Below are 15,297 nucleotides of genomic sequence, written 5' to 3' on the forward strand. Positions count from 1 at the left end.
TAATCTGAAAGTATATACACAACACTTCTAACATAGCAGGTCTTTTTTCTTTGTTTTTGATTTATCATTACATGTAGTATGAAAAGCTCGTGTAACCATATTCTACTGAAAACTGGAACAGAGAATTATGAATATTGTATGCAGGGTTATTTTCACCCCGCTTTACTATTGCCATTTCATAATTGCGAACAATTTTTTCCCATCTTTAATTCGCCCATTCACATTTTTGTTTAGAAAATCATACTCTATTCTTTGAATTTGCCGTTTTAATTCGCTCAACCGAGGTATGGGCAAAAAGAGCTAAAATAAATAAAGGCGAAATTCTCCTAAAATACAATAAATTGCTCTCATTTGTTATTCTACTGACCTTTGACCCTTTAGGCCCGCCCAGTTGATCCTTGTCATTCAGCCCCCAGCAGAATATGTTTGTCTGAATTTCCTTTGTTGTGGATTTCTTCTTCTTTTTGACAGATGAACTATTGACCTTTTCCTCTTCTTCCTCCTCTCTGTCTGAGGCCAGGAACGAAAAGTTAGCGGCGGCATCATCCTCATCTGAGCGTAACCTCCCTAGAATCGTCGGACCGTGAACTTTACAGTCGATACCACTCTGCGACATTGTTTGATGCCAATCTCAATGAAGTGAAAGTACAGTAGAACCCCGTTATTACGATGTTCACTTTGTCACGGTAAAATATCGTAATACCGAGGGCAACGTAATAAAAGTTTCCAATAAAATCCAGTAAAACATCGTTTGGAAAACGTGTTATTGTATTAGGGGGTGTATTTTTCTCCTTCTATCTCCTTTTTATGCTCAAATTCTGCTATATACACTTAATTCATTGATTACTTATCTTTAAAACTTATTTTCATGATGCTATTTCTTCTTTTTCCATCATAGTAAAAGCATAGAGCACATTTTTTAATAGAAACTTCGACAGTCTTCTTTTAATTGCCGCCATTTTCGATAACATGTACTTTCACTTTCGTTTCTATCCAGATAATGCGTTCGTGAAAATTTCAATGTGTTTGTAAGAAATTCAATATCTTTGTATTTTATTTAAAGTCATTTCTAAATAAACAGCAACATTTTTTTTATTCAAATAAGAAAGTCAAAGTAAATAGACAAGCAATCTGTCAAAATAATTTTTTTTTAAATTACTGAACAGAGTTCAATTAGCAGTTCAGCAATTATCGATTTGTATTTCTGCTGACAACTGAGAGGTAGTCCAAGCCACTACCCAAGCTGTTAAAATGTTTGTAGTGGAGTTCAAATTTTGTTTGATACCCAAGCTGTTAATTCATGCAGTTTATTTGCACACGAAATTACACAATATGTGTACCTGTGTACAGCATACATGCATAATATTAAATATACCCTTTTATTTATCAAATTAAATTTATTAAACTAAGTATAAAATAAAGAATAAAAGAATTTTAAAAAAATACAGAGATAGATAAAGAACAAACTAGATTTATGAGTAAACTTTAATTGTTTAACAATGGCTTTGGCACGTCTCCAAATCTGCTGGGCTCGCTGGAACAGTCCAGGTGGGTGCAATCAAGCGTTACTAATCACCTAACTGCCCTGTAAGTTAACACTCTCTCAGAGCACGGGTGTTCCAATGTTTATTTAGCGTCTCCTTAAGTGTCTACCAGCAATCAATACTGAATAAACACGGAGTGAAAAAAATTTTGACATAATTTTTACATCGTAATACCGAGACCTGGCGTTTTTGGACAACGTAATAAACGGTTCTTTTTTGTATAGATTTGTTAAGAAATGGTTTTGTGCTTTGAATTTACAACGTAATAAGCGTTCTATCTTATAAAACCGTCACCGTAATAGCGGGTCTCTACTGTACTGCAAAGGAGAGAAATATCATAACATTAACAGAATAAGTAAACAGGTTTAGTTATCCCAAAATATTGTTTTTATCCATTCTTGTACTCTACATGCTCTACTTGATCTACAGAGTCCCATTAAAAAACAATCAGTTTCACCAGTCAGTTAACATTTAAAATAAACTAGAAATATGTCCATAGGACATGAATGCCCCACCAAGGATATATAAGTAAAGCAACATGAAAATTTGTATGTGTATGACATTTGATCAGTTTGGTTCAGGTAGGGCTTATAGTTACTTGGGAATAAAAATGTAAGTCAGATCCAGCATCCAAAGCAAGTCAGGTAGTGACTGTGTCCATCCCTAGATACATCATCCATGCAAGTTTGGTTCAGGTAGGGCTTATAGTTACTTGGGAATGAAAATATAGGTCAGATCCAGCATCCGAAGCAAGTCTGGTAGTGTCCATCCCTAGATGCATCATCCATGCAAGTTTGGTAAAGGCAGGGCTTATAGTTACTTGGGAATGAAAATATAGGTCAGATCCAGCATCCAAAGCAAATTTGGTAGTGTCCATCCCTAGATGCATCATCCATGCAAGTTTGGTTAAGGCAGGGCTTATAGTTACTTGGGAATAAAAATGTAGGTCAGATCCAGCATCCAAAGCAAGTCTGGTAGTGTCCATCATTAGATGCATCATCCATGGAAGTTTGGTTCAGGTAGGACCTATGGTTACTTTGGAATTAAAATATAGGTCAGATCCAGCATCAGAAGCAGGTCTGGTAGTGTCCATCTCTAGATGCATCATCCATGCAAGTTTGGTTCAGGCAGGGCTTATAGTTACTTGGGAATGAAAATGTAGGTCAGATCCAGCATCTGAGGCAAGTCTGGTAGTGTCCATCCCTAGATGCATCATCAATGCAAGTCTGGTCCAAGTAGGGCTTATAGTTCCTTAGTAATGGACCTGTTCCAAAAACTTTAACCTGGTCACTCATCTGGAAAATGTAGGTAGATCCAGCATCCGAAGAAAGACCGGTAGTGTTCATCCCTAGATGCATCATTCCTGAAAATTTGGTTTGGGTAGGGCTTATAGTTCCTTGGAAATGGACTTTTTCCAAAAACTTTAACCTGATCACTCATCTGGAAAATGTAGGTCAGATCCAGCATCCGAAGCAATTCTGGTAGTGTCCATCTTAAGATGCATCATCCATGCAAGTTTGGTCTAAGTAGGGTTTATAGTTCCTTGGGAATGGACCTGCTCCAAAAACTTTAACCTGGTCACTCACCTGGAAAATGCAGGTCAGATCCAGCATCCGAAGCAAGTCTGGTAGTGTACATCCCTAGATGCATCATCCGTGCAAGTTTGTATCAACATGTGAAGTTTGATAACACCATCTTGAATGGTATGTTTAAAACTGAGCAAAACACTAATTTAAGACAAGAGATGTTTGTAAAACACTTATGCCCCCCTCCCCCACAAATTGGAATTTTTCTAAGTCCAAAAGGGCATAACTCTGTCAATTATGGTGCGATTGTACCCAAAACACAACTTGACCAAGATATTCATCTGAATAATCTGTATATAAAATTCCATTTCAATATGTGCAACCTCTCCAAAGAAAATGAACGGAAACTGCAAATAATAAAATAAAGCAACATGAAAATTTGTATGTGTATAACATTTGATCAGTTTGGTTCAGTTAGGAATTATAGTTACTTGGGAATAAAAATGTAGGTCAGATCCAGCATCCAAAGCAAGTTTGGTAGTGTCTATCCCTAGATGCATCATCCATGCAAGTTTGGTTAAGGCAGGGCTTATAGTTACTTGGGAATGAAAATATAGGTCAGATCCAGCATCCAAAGCAAGTCTGGTAGTGTCCATCCCTAGATGCATCATCCATGGAAGTTTGGTTCAGGTAGGGCCTATGGTTACTTTGGAATTAAAATAGAGGTCAGTGAGTTCCAGTGTCCGAAGCAGGTCTGGTAGTGTCCATCTCTAGATGCATCATCCATGCAAGTTTGGTTCAGGCAGGGCGTATAGTTACTTGGGAATAAAAATGTAGGTCAGATCCAGCATCTGAAGCAAGTCTGGTAGTGTCCATCCCTAGATGCATCATCAATGCAAGTTTGGTCCAAGTAGGGCTAATAGTTCCTTAGTAATGGACCTGTTCCAAAAACTTTAACCTGGTCACTCATCTGGAAAATATAGGTAGATCCAGCATCCGAAGAAAGTCTGGTAGTGTTCATCCCTAGATGCATCATTCCTGAGGTCAAGGTCAAATGAAAGGTCAAGGTCAAAAAATGTTGATGCAGTTGCATAGCTCTCATCAATATCTATCAGCATATGAAGTTTGATGAAAATATCTTGGATAGTTTCTTTGAAACTTAGCTTTGAACAGAGCTAAACACAAAGTGTGACGGAAGGACGAAAAGACGGAAGACGGACATGACAAACACTATATGCCCCGGCCATATTCATGGCGAGGCATAAAAAAAGTTTGGAATGTTGTATATACCCTTGAAATTTATTTTTTTAATCATAATTGAATCTAAGACTCACGTCATTAAGGTCCTGTAGAAGCGTAACAATAGACTCAGATGATGTGATATTGACTGCACGGATTTCTCTCATGGAGTGTAATGTATCTCCTGCACTGATCACCACCAAATTTGGCATGTAGCTGGAGTCAGAAGGCTCCACTTTCATGTAGAGTCGATGTAAAAGGATATCTGGCTGCATTTCAAGTCGGATCCAGTGCTATAACACATAGGAAACAAAACATACACCTATCTGTACATATATTTCATTTTAATCCCTAATTAGTTTCATAATTATTTGGTAAATGAATGTGAAATTTATTCAACTTTGTTGGTTTTCTTCAGTTGAAATCATTGTCTTTGACAAAACAGTGCAACAACCTCAGCATAATGCTCACTTTTCTCACACCCTTAACTTTATAACTTCACCCAAATTCTGTAGATAGACATTGTTTCCCTAATCTAATGAGACTAATCTAATCCTTTACTTCTCAACTTGCCATGTGACCTGAACATGACCCCCTAATTTCTCACTTTGCCCTGTAACCCTGAACTCTGCCAGTAGCCATTGTTTCCATTGATGAGTCGGCGAGCCTGGTTTTCTCGAGATGACACAGTGATGGCCTTGACACAGGTGTGCCAGTCATCAATGGTGGATCTGGAGGACATGACCCCAAACTTCCTCCTCTGTTTGCCTGCTTTACCAGCAAAAGATGGCTCACAATCTACAAAGAAAACAATTCAGAAAATTAATATCAAGTTTTGATAATACCTGTCCAGCTCTCATGACAAACTCTGCTACCTTTATTTGTTGTTAACCCTAAATTAAATTTGATTTCAGTTTGACTCAAAATACATTTCAAAGATTGTTACCTGGTTCAGATATTTTGATGAAGACATGACTGTGTTTGTGCTTCTTGATTCTGAAGCAGTTTTCACACATGTCATAACTGGGACAATTCTGACACTTGTATCTTGAGCCCACAATGGGGAACAGTTCACATTCATCACACCTAAAAAGAGGGACAATTCCAATGAAATTATGCAGCATTTCAAAATCAGTGGAAAAAAATTGATCTTTGGCACAGAACATAACTCTGGAGTTCAATTTTATATTTCGTTTTATTTTTTTTAAACAGAATTTTGAAATTAAATCCAAATTTGAAAAGTTAAGATAAATGTATTTTACCCCACTCCAGGATTTGATCTTGGCACAATTTTCATTTCATCAATAACCCCTGTCCAGTGAGATTCCTGGGGAAAGTCTACTGTTAGATCTCTACCATTGGCATTGATGGCTGAAATAAATAATTTATAGTTAATCAAGTAGAAGGAATTTATTTCAAGGGGTGGGTGTTTCCAAGTCATTATTAATGCATAAAAAAATTTCAAAATTCAAGGGGAAGAGGGCATGGGTGTGATTTTTTAAATCAATTTTTACTCCAACATATGTATAATGTAGGTTTCTGTTAACTATAATTTTAATTAAATAAAGACATAAAAATATGAACACAGTATACTTGAAATAATGTTGCAATAGGCTAAATGAGCATGTCATGTCCATATAAAAGTGCTGAAATCCAAGAAAATAAAATATTAAAATACCTGTAACTGTTCCAATGCAGTTATGAGACACGGACCCCCATTTGTAGGTGGGTGTGACCACATTAGGTTTGACGTGAACCTCGTCTCCCACTGAGATTTTCTGAGTGGACCCGTTCTCGTTTCCCATGAATCCCAGAATCTCCACATGGATATATCGGACCCAGTATGGAAGTTTAACTCCAAGGTCAAGGTCAAAGGGTCACAATTGAAAGACCTTGTCACAGCGAATACACCTGTGAGATATGAAAGCCACAGAAATCAACATTTAAAAGGTATAGCCAAGGTTAGAGTTTTTCAAAGGTGGTACAACTCCAATTTCAAAGTCAAAGGGCTAAATTGTCAAATCTCAACAAGGATTACACTTATGTTATATGATAGGCCTAAGATAAACCATTCAAAACATATCGCTAAGGTGAAAGTTTGATAAAAGTTTGTCAGAGGTCAAGGTGAAAAGTTATGTCACAAGGAATACATATGTAAAATATGAAATCCATAGCGCTAACGAGTGTCAAGTTATTGGAATTTAGGTGTAAGATTTAAAGACAGACAGCTGTTCTAGAGCAAAAACAGTAAGCCCCCCTATCTTTGATTAATTGGGAAATAAAATAGACACATACAATTTTGTTTTCACATTTTTTATTTGAAAAAATCAAAGCATAAGGACTCTTGTACATTTAATAACAATTTATAATTAAAAACAAATACATGATTCATAACAAAACTCAAACACACAGCATAAATAATATACAGAGTTTTGACAAACTTTATCATAACTTTTCACATTACATTTCACTAGGTGCTAAATAATGTACTGCTGTACCATGTACTGTGATTGGAAAGAGTTTTCTATCATGGTTTCTAAATGCAAACAATCTGCTCAAAATTAACTTACATGACATAAATTTTATTTTATTTGTCGTCTTTCAAAGTTTTAAAACTCTCATTTTGTATGAAAGTAATGGTATAGGTGTCAATTTTAAGAATTAAAAAGCATTTAAGCCATTACTAAACTACCTTTCTCAAATTCTCCATTCAGACATATAAGCAGTCACCCAAAAAAGAAACAATTCTGTTTTTATCACGGCAATAAAGTTGTACTGAAATTTATTTATTCAAAGAATTGTAATAACTAAATGAAATTACAACTATAGTAAATATTATGAAATAATCAACTTGTGTTTCTAGTTATAGATACATGTATCAGTAATAAGATTTCTGAAGCAATGAAAATTGCTAAAATTACAATGTCTCTTACAGAGACGGCAATATACATTAACCACAGTCAATCGCCTCGTAAAATATCAGTATTTACATAGCATCAAATATTAATGCAATAAAACAATTCCAAACACAGAATTAAGACTGATTTATAAACTACTACACTACAATACTGAAAACAAAAACTAGCAACATATCACTGCAAAAAAATGTTTTTCACCACATTTTCATGTGCAAAAAAATGTTTTTCACCACATTTTCATGGTGTTCATGCAAGTTCTTGTTCTTAAAATTGACTACTTCAAGGAATAATGAAGATTGATGCTCTATCAGCAATAAATATACTAACTAGGACTTTTTATTTGATAAGACTTTGGTTTATCTATTACCTAGAAATATTTACAATATAAATCTTTTGCTATTTATACAAAAGTTGAATGCTTCATTATCAATATTTACAGAAATATGACTTGTGCGTGTAAAAAAAAAATCCTACCAGTAATTTAATACCAACACTGGGACACTCTATTTATACTACAATGTAATTGTCAATGCAATAAAAATATGAATTTTATCTTCAAAAAAGTAAAGGAGAAAAAAATCTTTTTAATACTTATAAATATATATAATTAAATTAAAGTGAAAATATTAGCTACCACTTACATCATGCTGTTAAAAGTAAAGCAATGGAAATTAAGTAAAAAATCAATATAATTTGGCTATGGCTTTGAAAAAACTTAAAACAGACATACATATCTTTCCATTTGACAATAAATTCATATGCCTAACAGATTATTAGTTGTTGTCCTTAATAACAATAATTTTGTTCATATTTTAATGTTATTCTTTTCAAGCAAGTGTATGTCCAACTATCTTTATTTATAACAAAGTTAATAAAAACATTGCAAGACTGTTCTATATGTAGACTAGAAAGCATCACTGAAGTTCAGACCAAACTGGAATCGGAATCCACGATTTCCCCGTCGGACTCCATACTATAAATATCCTCCGAGTCATCGCTGGCCTCCGGGGTATCGTCGACAAGGATTTCCCCCGTGAGAGCCACCCGAGCGTAGTCGTCGGTGTCTATGGAGCGACAGAAGTGTATGGCGTATTTGAGCTTCTCCAGTAACACGGGTTTACAGGAATAACGTGGCATCTTGAGCAGGAAGAAACAGGTGTAGCTTTCTGGCAGGAAGTGATCCGGTGGGTTATATTTATCCAACACCTGTGGAAAATAAGCCAATCATAACTAAACTGTATCATCTTCTTCGGTTAAATTCACTTTTACTTCATTCATTTTTAACATCTAATATACACTGTACTTATACAATGAAGAATTGGAAATAAGTCATTCATGAATAAAATAAACAAAAGTGACTCTTCATGTATTAATTCTTCAAAATATGTAGTCAAACCTCATTATCTTGAAGTTGGTAAAAAATTTTCTACTATTCTAGATTTTGACATTAAAATTCAACAAATCTGGGAGCCAATGCTCACTAGTAATACCCCTGCTCTGATGTGAACATACACTATCATGTTTATATACACAAGTTCAGTGATCTGCAGATGCATGTATAAACAGGAAGTTGACATGGGATTTGAACAAAAATGAATCCCATCATATGGCATGCCTCAGAAAAGATTGTTTAAAAATTTCAAGCATCTGTGAGGAGTAGTTGCTGAGAAAACTGCGATGAAAATTTGTTACAGACAGACACACAGACAGACACACAAAGGTGAAACGGTATACCCCTCTCTCTTTCATAACGGGGATATAATAATTAAGGAAACAATTGAGACTTTCAACTGACTTTAGAGGTATACATGGTTTTTAATATATAATAACAGTTCAACTGCATAATTATGTAGGTAATAACAAACAGTTACAATTATGTGGAATATATCATTCCTCTTATCCCATTTTTACAGTAATCTGTCTCTAATAAAACTGACCTGCAGGACAAAGTCTCTCCCCCTGAAGTCTGCGATGGACCTGGGGAGGCGGGTCCTGCCCCACACAAACCTCAGGAACAGGGACCGCTCATTGTTAAACAGCTCCTCCATCACCTCCCAGAACCAGGTCACCAGGGGGGCGTTAGCGTCCACACCTTTATAGGTGGCCACCGACTTCAGTAAGTACAGAGGTATGTCTGGACTACCACACACCTACAATAGGGAAATTCATTTAGTAAAACCTCAGCAAAATACTGTGAAATCATCATTTTTGGGAATGGGGATATTTTTGTTGTTTTCCCGTGGTTAATAGACTCATGATTTCATGTCCTTCACAAAATGGTGAAATTTTAAACAATTCTATTATGTTTGTCTACCATACTTCTTCAATCAAAATATCAAAAATTTTCCATAAAATCTCAAAATTTAATCCCGTGAAAACAAGTGATTTTACAGTTTATAAAAATTTACCTTCTTATAACTCTTATTCTTGCATCTTGACAAATTTTGACACTCATGAGAATCAATGCATTTTTATTGAAATCAAGGAAAATTTTGTTTTAAATAAAAAAATCTGAATGAATGTGATTAAGGATTTCAGTTACCATGGTTTCCAGTTCCAGTCCAGTGAACAATGACAGGAGAGGTACTGGGATGACCTTTGACATGCCCTCCCTGACCCACCTGACCTGGTCATCAAACTCATGCAATCTGTAAAGATGATTAATGGTTATAAGCAACTTATTCGTTTTTACCCTGGATTCTAGTGACTAAAATATCCAACTCTGCATGTTGTTTAGAAATCCAATAATGGCCAACCCAGGTATCACAAAAATTTCCACACACTCTTTGAGTGTACTTAGAGTATACAGTAAAAGTCGTTAAGTACGAGCAAGGCTATTGCCAATTTATGGATTTAGTGGTTATCTTGGATCCCCAGCAAAAAATTTAACGAATTCCTTATGTGGATATAACTAATTATGGATAGAGCAAAGTACAATGTAATTTCAGAGGTCCCACCGATTTTGTTATAACCGAGTTTTACTGTAGCAAAGTGCAGCAATCCCTTTTTGGGGACCTAAGAGCTGTTTACCAAACTTCAACTACATACAGTCTCATTACTATAGTTACATCCCCTTCAAATCCTTTACAAAGGGATATCACGATTCCAAGAAATCCTCTTTATTTTTCTTAATACCGTATAGCAGGTTTTCTTGGCGGGTGTAAAATTTGGCGTTTTGCCTGCTCAAAGGTATACCAATAATTTTGGCGTAATTTATTTTAGTGGACACAGAGTTTCAGCTCTTTGCAGATAAACTCTAAGAAGAGTACTTACTATTTTAGCGATTAAAATTTTAGCGAGTTACCATCAAAACACCAAAATAAGCCATAATTAGCACCCCACTAAAATAACCCGCTATACAGTGTAACAAAGCGCAATATCAATGCAGATTTAAACTAGTGGGTATTGTTTTTTTAACAAAAAACACATGTCTCCCCTTCTTTAACAACATTAACAAATGCAGTTTTACTATGAAGGTGAAAAAGAATAATGCAGTGCATCTTTCAAGTCTTTTATAGGATCTAAAGTTATTGTCTGGTCTTGCTTTTTTCTTAATTTAATCTTAAAAGAAGAAAATGGTCAAGGTAAAAAAAAATTGATGTAGTGTATTTAGGCTTATAGTTGTCTTTACTTGTTCCAAATAACAATCCTTATGTTAAGAAAGGTATCAAATTATCAATTCAAATATATTTCATATGAACATTTGACCTTGACCTAATAATAATTGGATCAAGGTCAAAAATTTTCATCACATAATCTCTCCATCTAAGTGTCCTCTGCATGTTACAAGTTTGAAGTCTAAATGTCAAAAGATTCTCAAGTTATGTTCAAAACATGGTTTTTTTTTCTCTATTTGACCTTGGGTCAAGGTCAAAGTCCTTGTGCACTAGATCTTGTATTTAATGTCTTCTTTCTATGTTACATGTTTGAAGTCCTAATATCAAAGGGTACTCAAGCTATGACCTAAACTCTATTAATATGTGAAAATTTGACCTTGACCTAAAAATATTGGATCAAGGTCATAAAATATGATCACATAAACTTTCTCCAATGTGTCCTCTGCATGTTCCCAGTTTGAAGTCTAAATCTCAAAGATATCTCAAGTAGTGGTCAAATCATGTTTTCCTATATTTGACCTTGAACAAAAAAAGGGTCAAGGTCAAAGTTCTTGTGCACTGCATCATGTATTTAATGTCTCCCTTCTATGTTTTAAGTTTGAAGTCCTAATATCAAATGGTATTCAAGCTATGGCCTAAACTCTATTTTGTTGTGAAAGTTTGACCTTGACCCTATAAACATTGGATCAAGGTCAAAAATTTTGATCACATACACCCTTCTCCTATGTGTCTTCTGCATATTCCAAGTTTGAAGTCTAAATGTATAAGGTATCTAAAGTTATGTTAAAATCATGTTTTTTCTCTATTTGACCTTGAACATAGAAAGGGGTCAAGGTCAAAGTTTAGATGCACTACATCTTGTATTTAATGTCTTCTTTCTATATTTCAAGTTTGAAGTCCTAATATTAAAGGGTATTCATGCTATTGTCAAAACTCTATTTGAATGTAAAAGTTTGACCTTGACCTTATATATAGATCAAGGTCAAAAATTTTGGTGGCAGACACTCCGCCTCGAGGTCATCCATCTAAGTTCCAAGTATGAAGTCTTCAGGTCAAAGGGTATTCAAGTTACGGCCTGGACAAAATTTGGATGAAGAAGAATAAAAATAAGAAGAATAAGAACTAGTGCTAATTGTAACGGGGACCGTTACAGATGTTCCCCAAACGCTCCCCATGTCCCTTATCGTGCCTTATTCCTCTAAGACCTTTTATAAATATGCTAAGTATCCCAAGATTTCATTTAAGAATATAAAAGTTACAATGATATCAACTATCAACGATATATTGTTTAACGTTTTGCATGCGCGCACACGTACATGTAAATGCATATGCAAGATGGCATGTTGATTAAGTGATTAACATATCTTTCTATCCCGCAAATCAAAGAAAAAAATACATACATAAATTTACCATTTCTCAAGCATATGTCATATTTTTAATATATCGATTCACATTTGATTTCTCTACTTATTTAAACCTCGGGCTCAAAGTTGGTTTTATTCCGACGACAAGGCAGGGTTAAAGTCGACTAAGGGTATCACACCAATACCTAACCAATCAAAATGAACTTATTCAATAGTAGTTCCATACATGGAAAAGGGATTTTCCTTTCTGTTCAGAATTTTTTTAATATTTCCTCTCAGGCCATTTTGACAACTCTGATACCTGTGCCTGGTAAATTTTATATACTCTGTAAATAAATATATAAAGGTTTTTTGACCGCAACTATTCATTTTTTCCAATGCATAGGGGGCTACTCTCTGGGTTTTACAAGAGATGTTTAAAAAGACATTCGTGTCAGCTAATGTGACCTATATTGTTTAACACCTTCTTATTAATATTTTTTTCATGAATGCAAATATCTGATTATTTTACGAAGGAGCGTACGTGTATATTGATTTTTTAATATACCTAAAATCGCTATTTCTGGGGATTGCGTAATTCTAAAAAAAAATTCAAATAAATTTCAAAGGTAAATTAAACAAAGGATGCTTGGTATTAAAATATTATTTCAAATCAGTAGAATCGAATGCTATTAACGACATCTGAATAAATAGGCTATAAAAGGCTTATATGCCAACTTTGGTCATCTGCACTTTAATTTTAAACACGACAGGATTTGTAATTTTTTCTGTATAAATTAATAATTTCTATATACTTTGGAAACTCAAATGAAATATTTTAATACACTTTCCTCGAGCTCTTTTCTGCAGTTTTCCTGAAATTTTATGTGGGTCCGAGGTGTTATTTGAGTTTAACAGTGATTCTCTACGTTGCCATTAATTTGATTTATTCTTAACCTATTTAACGTTGGAGTTGAATCTTGTATCTTATTCCAAGAACTTAAGATTGATTGTGACATTTGGATGAAAGGTCAAGGTCATTAAAAACCACCACCTCTTTAACTTCTAACCTGTCAACTGAAATAAACTCTGAAAGGTGTTTCTAGATACATGTACATGTACTTCATGTTTCTTTTTACCCTTGGGTCAAGAACAAAGGTTAAGGTCGATTTCAAGTTCATAGGTCAAGGTGATTTTGGTAAATAATTAATATCAACATTTTATTCAGGTTACCAGTGACCTTGACCTAAGTTTCAAGGTCAAGGGTAAAAAGATCTGCATGCTTCAGCATGTTACATGTCTTGACATTTAGAAGTTCTTAATTCTGCATGAACATCAAACACTCAAGTATACTGTCTTTTAATACATTGTGTGCGGTGGCATGTGCATGCACGTCCATGTATTTACTTTTGATAGTAGTATAATGTAGGCAATCATTATATCTATTCATATTTGAAATTTCACCCTGTATTATTGAGAACCAAGAAAGTTGTAGGCATTTAAAGTTTTAGCCAATCAGATTGCAGCACACGTGCATGTGCGTGCGTTCATGATTATTCTTATATATCATGCTGTAGATCTTCATAATGTAAGACTATGTTCAAAATTTCAAAGGATTTTGTCAGAAAACAAAATAGATATTTAGACTTTAAGTTTCAGCCAATCGCAGCGAAGGGCACCTGCATGCGCGTGAGATCTTGCTATTTTGACCATGTCATCATGTCTATACTACTATTATATCCTTATATTATGAGTTTCAAAGCATTTCATCCAATATTTAAAAAGTTACGGCTAAATCTATTATATTGATCATTTCACGTGTTACACGTGCGCGCACCTGCACGCACGTGCGCGCAAAATGACCTTCGTTCCGCACATCTACATAACATACCTAGTGACCCTAAAAAGGTTTCACCTAGATCGGATGAGTAGTTTACGAGAACACTCGCGGACAAAAAAGTACCGGAGAACAAAGAAAAAATTCAGAAAAAGTAAAAACAATATGTTCCCAAACTTCGTTTGGGGAACATAATAAGAAGAATAAGAAGAATAAGAAAATCGACAAAAACAATATGTCTCCCCTTCGGAAGGGGAGACATAACTCTGAATACTGTTAATAAACATGTCTGGATCACACTTTCCTTACCTGTAATTAATGGCCTGTTTGATGTACTCCACTTTATTTGCGGGAGTTATCTTGCTGTATTTGGCTGACAATTGTACCTCCTGACCAGAAGAGCTGGGGATACTGAAGGGCATCTCTACTGCCTGGAGTTTCTCATCTGTCAGATCTTTGATGCATATCAGACCTAAAATGCAAAATCAACAATACCATTCATTGACAAGCATTCCAACTTTTTCACTCATTAACTACTGACACCCAAAAACATCTTCCTACAGAACAATTTATACCCCCTTTACATCCCTAAAACTTTGTTCTATAAGATATATCACAATTTTTTTTTTTTAGATTTTATCTTAAAATTATACTTAGAAAAATTGACCAATTTAACAATTTGTGGGGGTGAAATTATACAATACCTGGGACACAGTCTTTGTCAATCTCTGCCAGGTCTGATATACTGAGGGGCATCCCAGCCACCTGTTTCCACACAGGCTCTGCAATGTTCAGACTCAGGGGACTACCACTTCTAATGGCTATCCCAAATAACACACCTACAAAATACAGGCATAACACTGATAAAGAGCTTACTTTAATGTAAATGAATGCAGAAACATCTTTTTTACTCTCTTTGTAATATTTCATCTATTGATTACATTTTTAAACAATAACTACTTTAATTTGAATGTGGTTTCATATCAAGGTAATCTATAAGCTTCCTTCTCAAAGAGCTCAACAATCTCAATGTACAAATAATTGGCCTGAAAACAATGATATCACGTAAAGAAAATAACTCATACCTAAGAATTTAAACATGTTGACATGCACTGGAGATTTGGCCATGGGATTGAAGATAAAACAGTCTCTGTTAGCCCCGGACTCTCCCCGTCCGTTGGGGGTGACGATGAGGAGGGGGAGGGACCCGTTCTGTAACTCGTCACACATCTCAGCCACAGACTCACTATACCCCCCTCCACAGTCATCTACA

The 15,297-nt window shown here is 35.0% G+C and overlaps 2 protein-coding genes across 2 annotated transcripts; both read right to left on the reverse strand.

Moving 5' to 3' along the window:
• Positions 1-4,377: 4,377 nt before the first annotated feature.
• LOC134278423 (E3 ubiquitin-protein ligase HERC2-like) lies at positions 4,378-6,166 on the reverse strand. Its single transcript, XM_062760739.1, has 5 exons — positions 5,988-6,166; positions 5,572-5,680; positions 5,256-5,395; positions 4,917-5,107; positions 4,378-4,602 (listed from the first exon to the last, which is right to left on the reverse strand). The coding sequence occupies exons 1-5, from the start codon at positions 6,112-6,114 to the stop codon at positions 4,378-4,380; spliced, it is 792 nt and encodes a 263-aa protein (XP_062616723.1). The 5' UTR covers positions 6,115-6,166.
• Positions 6,167-6,606: 440 nt separating this feature from the next.
• LOC134278431 (E3 ubiquitin-protein ligase HERC2-like) lies at positions 6,607-15,291 on the reverse strand. Its single transcript, XM_062760752.1, has 6 exons — positions 15,110-15,291; positions 14,729-14,863; positions 14,334-14,496; positions 9,770-9,875; positions 9,165-9,377; positions 6,607-8,433 (listed from the first exon to the last, which is right to left on the reverse strand). The coding sequence occupies exons 1-6, from the start codon at positions 15,252-15,254 to the stop codon at positions 8,152-8,154; spliced, it is 1,044 nt and encodes a 347-aa protein (XP_062616736.1). The 5' UTR covers positions 15,255-15,291; the 3' UTR covers positions 6,607-8,151.
• Positions 15,292-15,297: the final 6 nt, after the last annotated feature.

This window comes from Saccostrea cucullata, unplaced genomic scaffold (genome assembly GCF_032062105.1).
Source record: "Saccostrea cucullata isolate Sc308-1 unplaced genomic scaffold, CSIRO_AGI_Scuc_v1 ctg14687, whole genome shotgun sequence".
NCBI classification, from domain to species: Eukaryota; Metazoa; Mollusca; class Bivalvia; order Ostreida; family Ostreidae; genus Saccostrea; species Saccostrea cuccullata.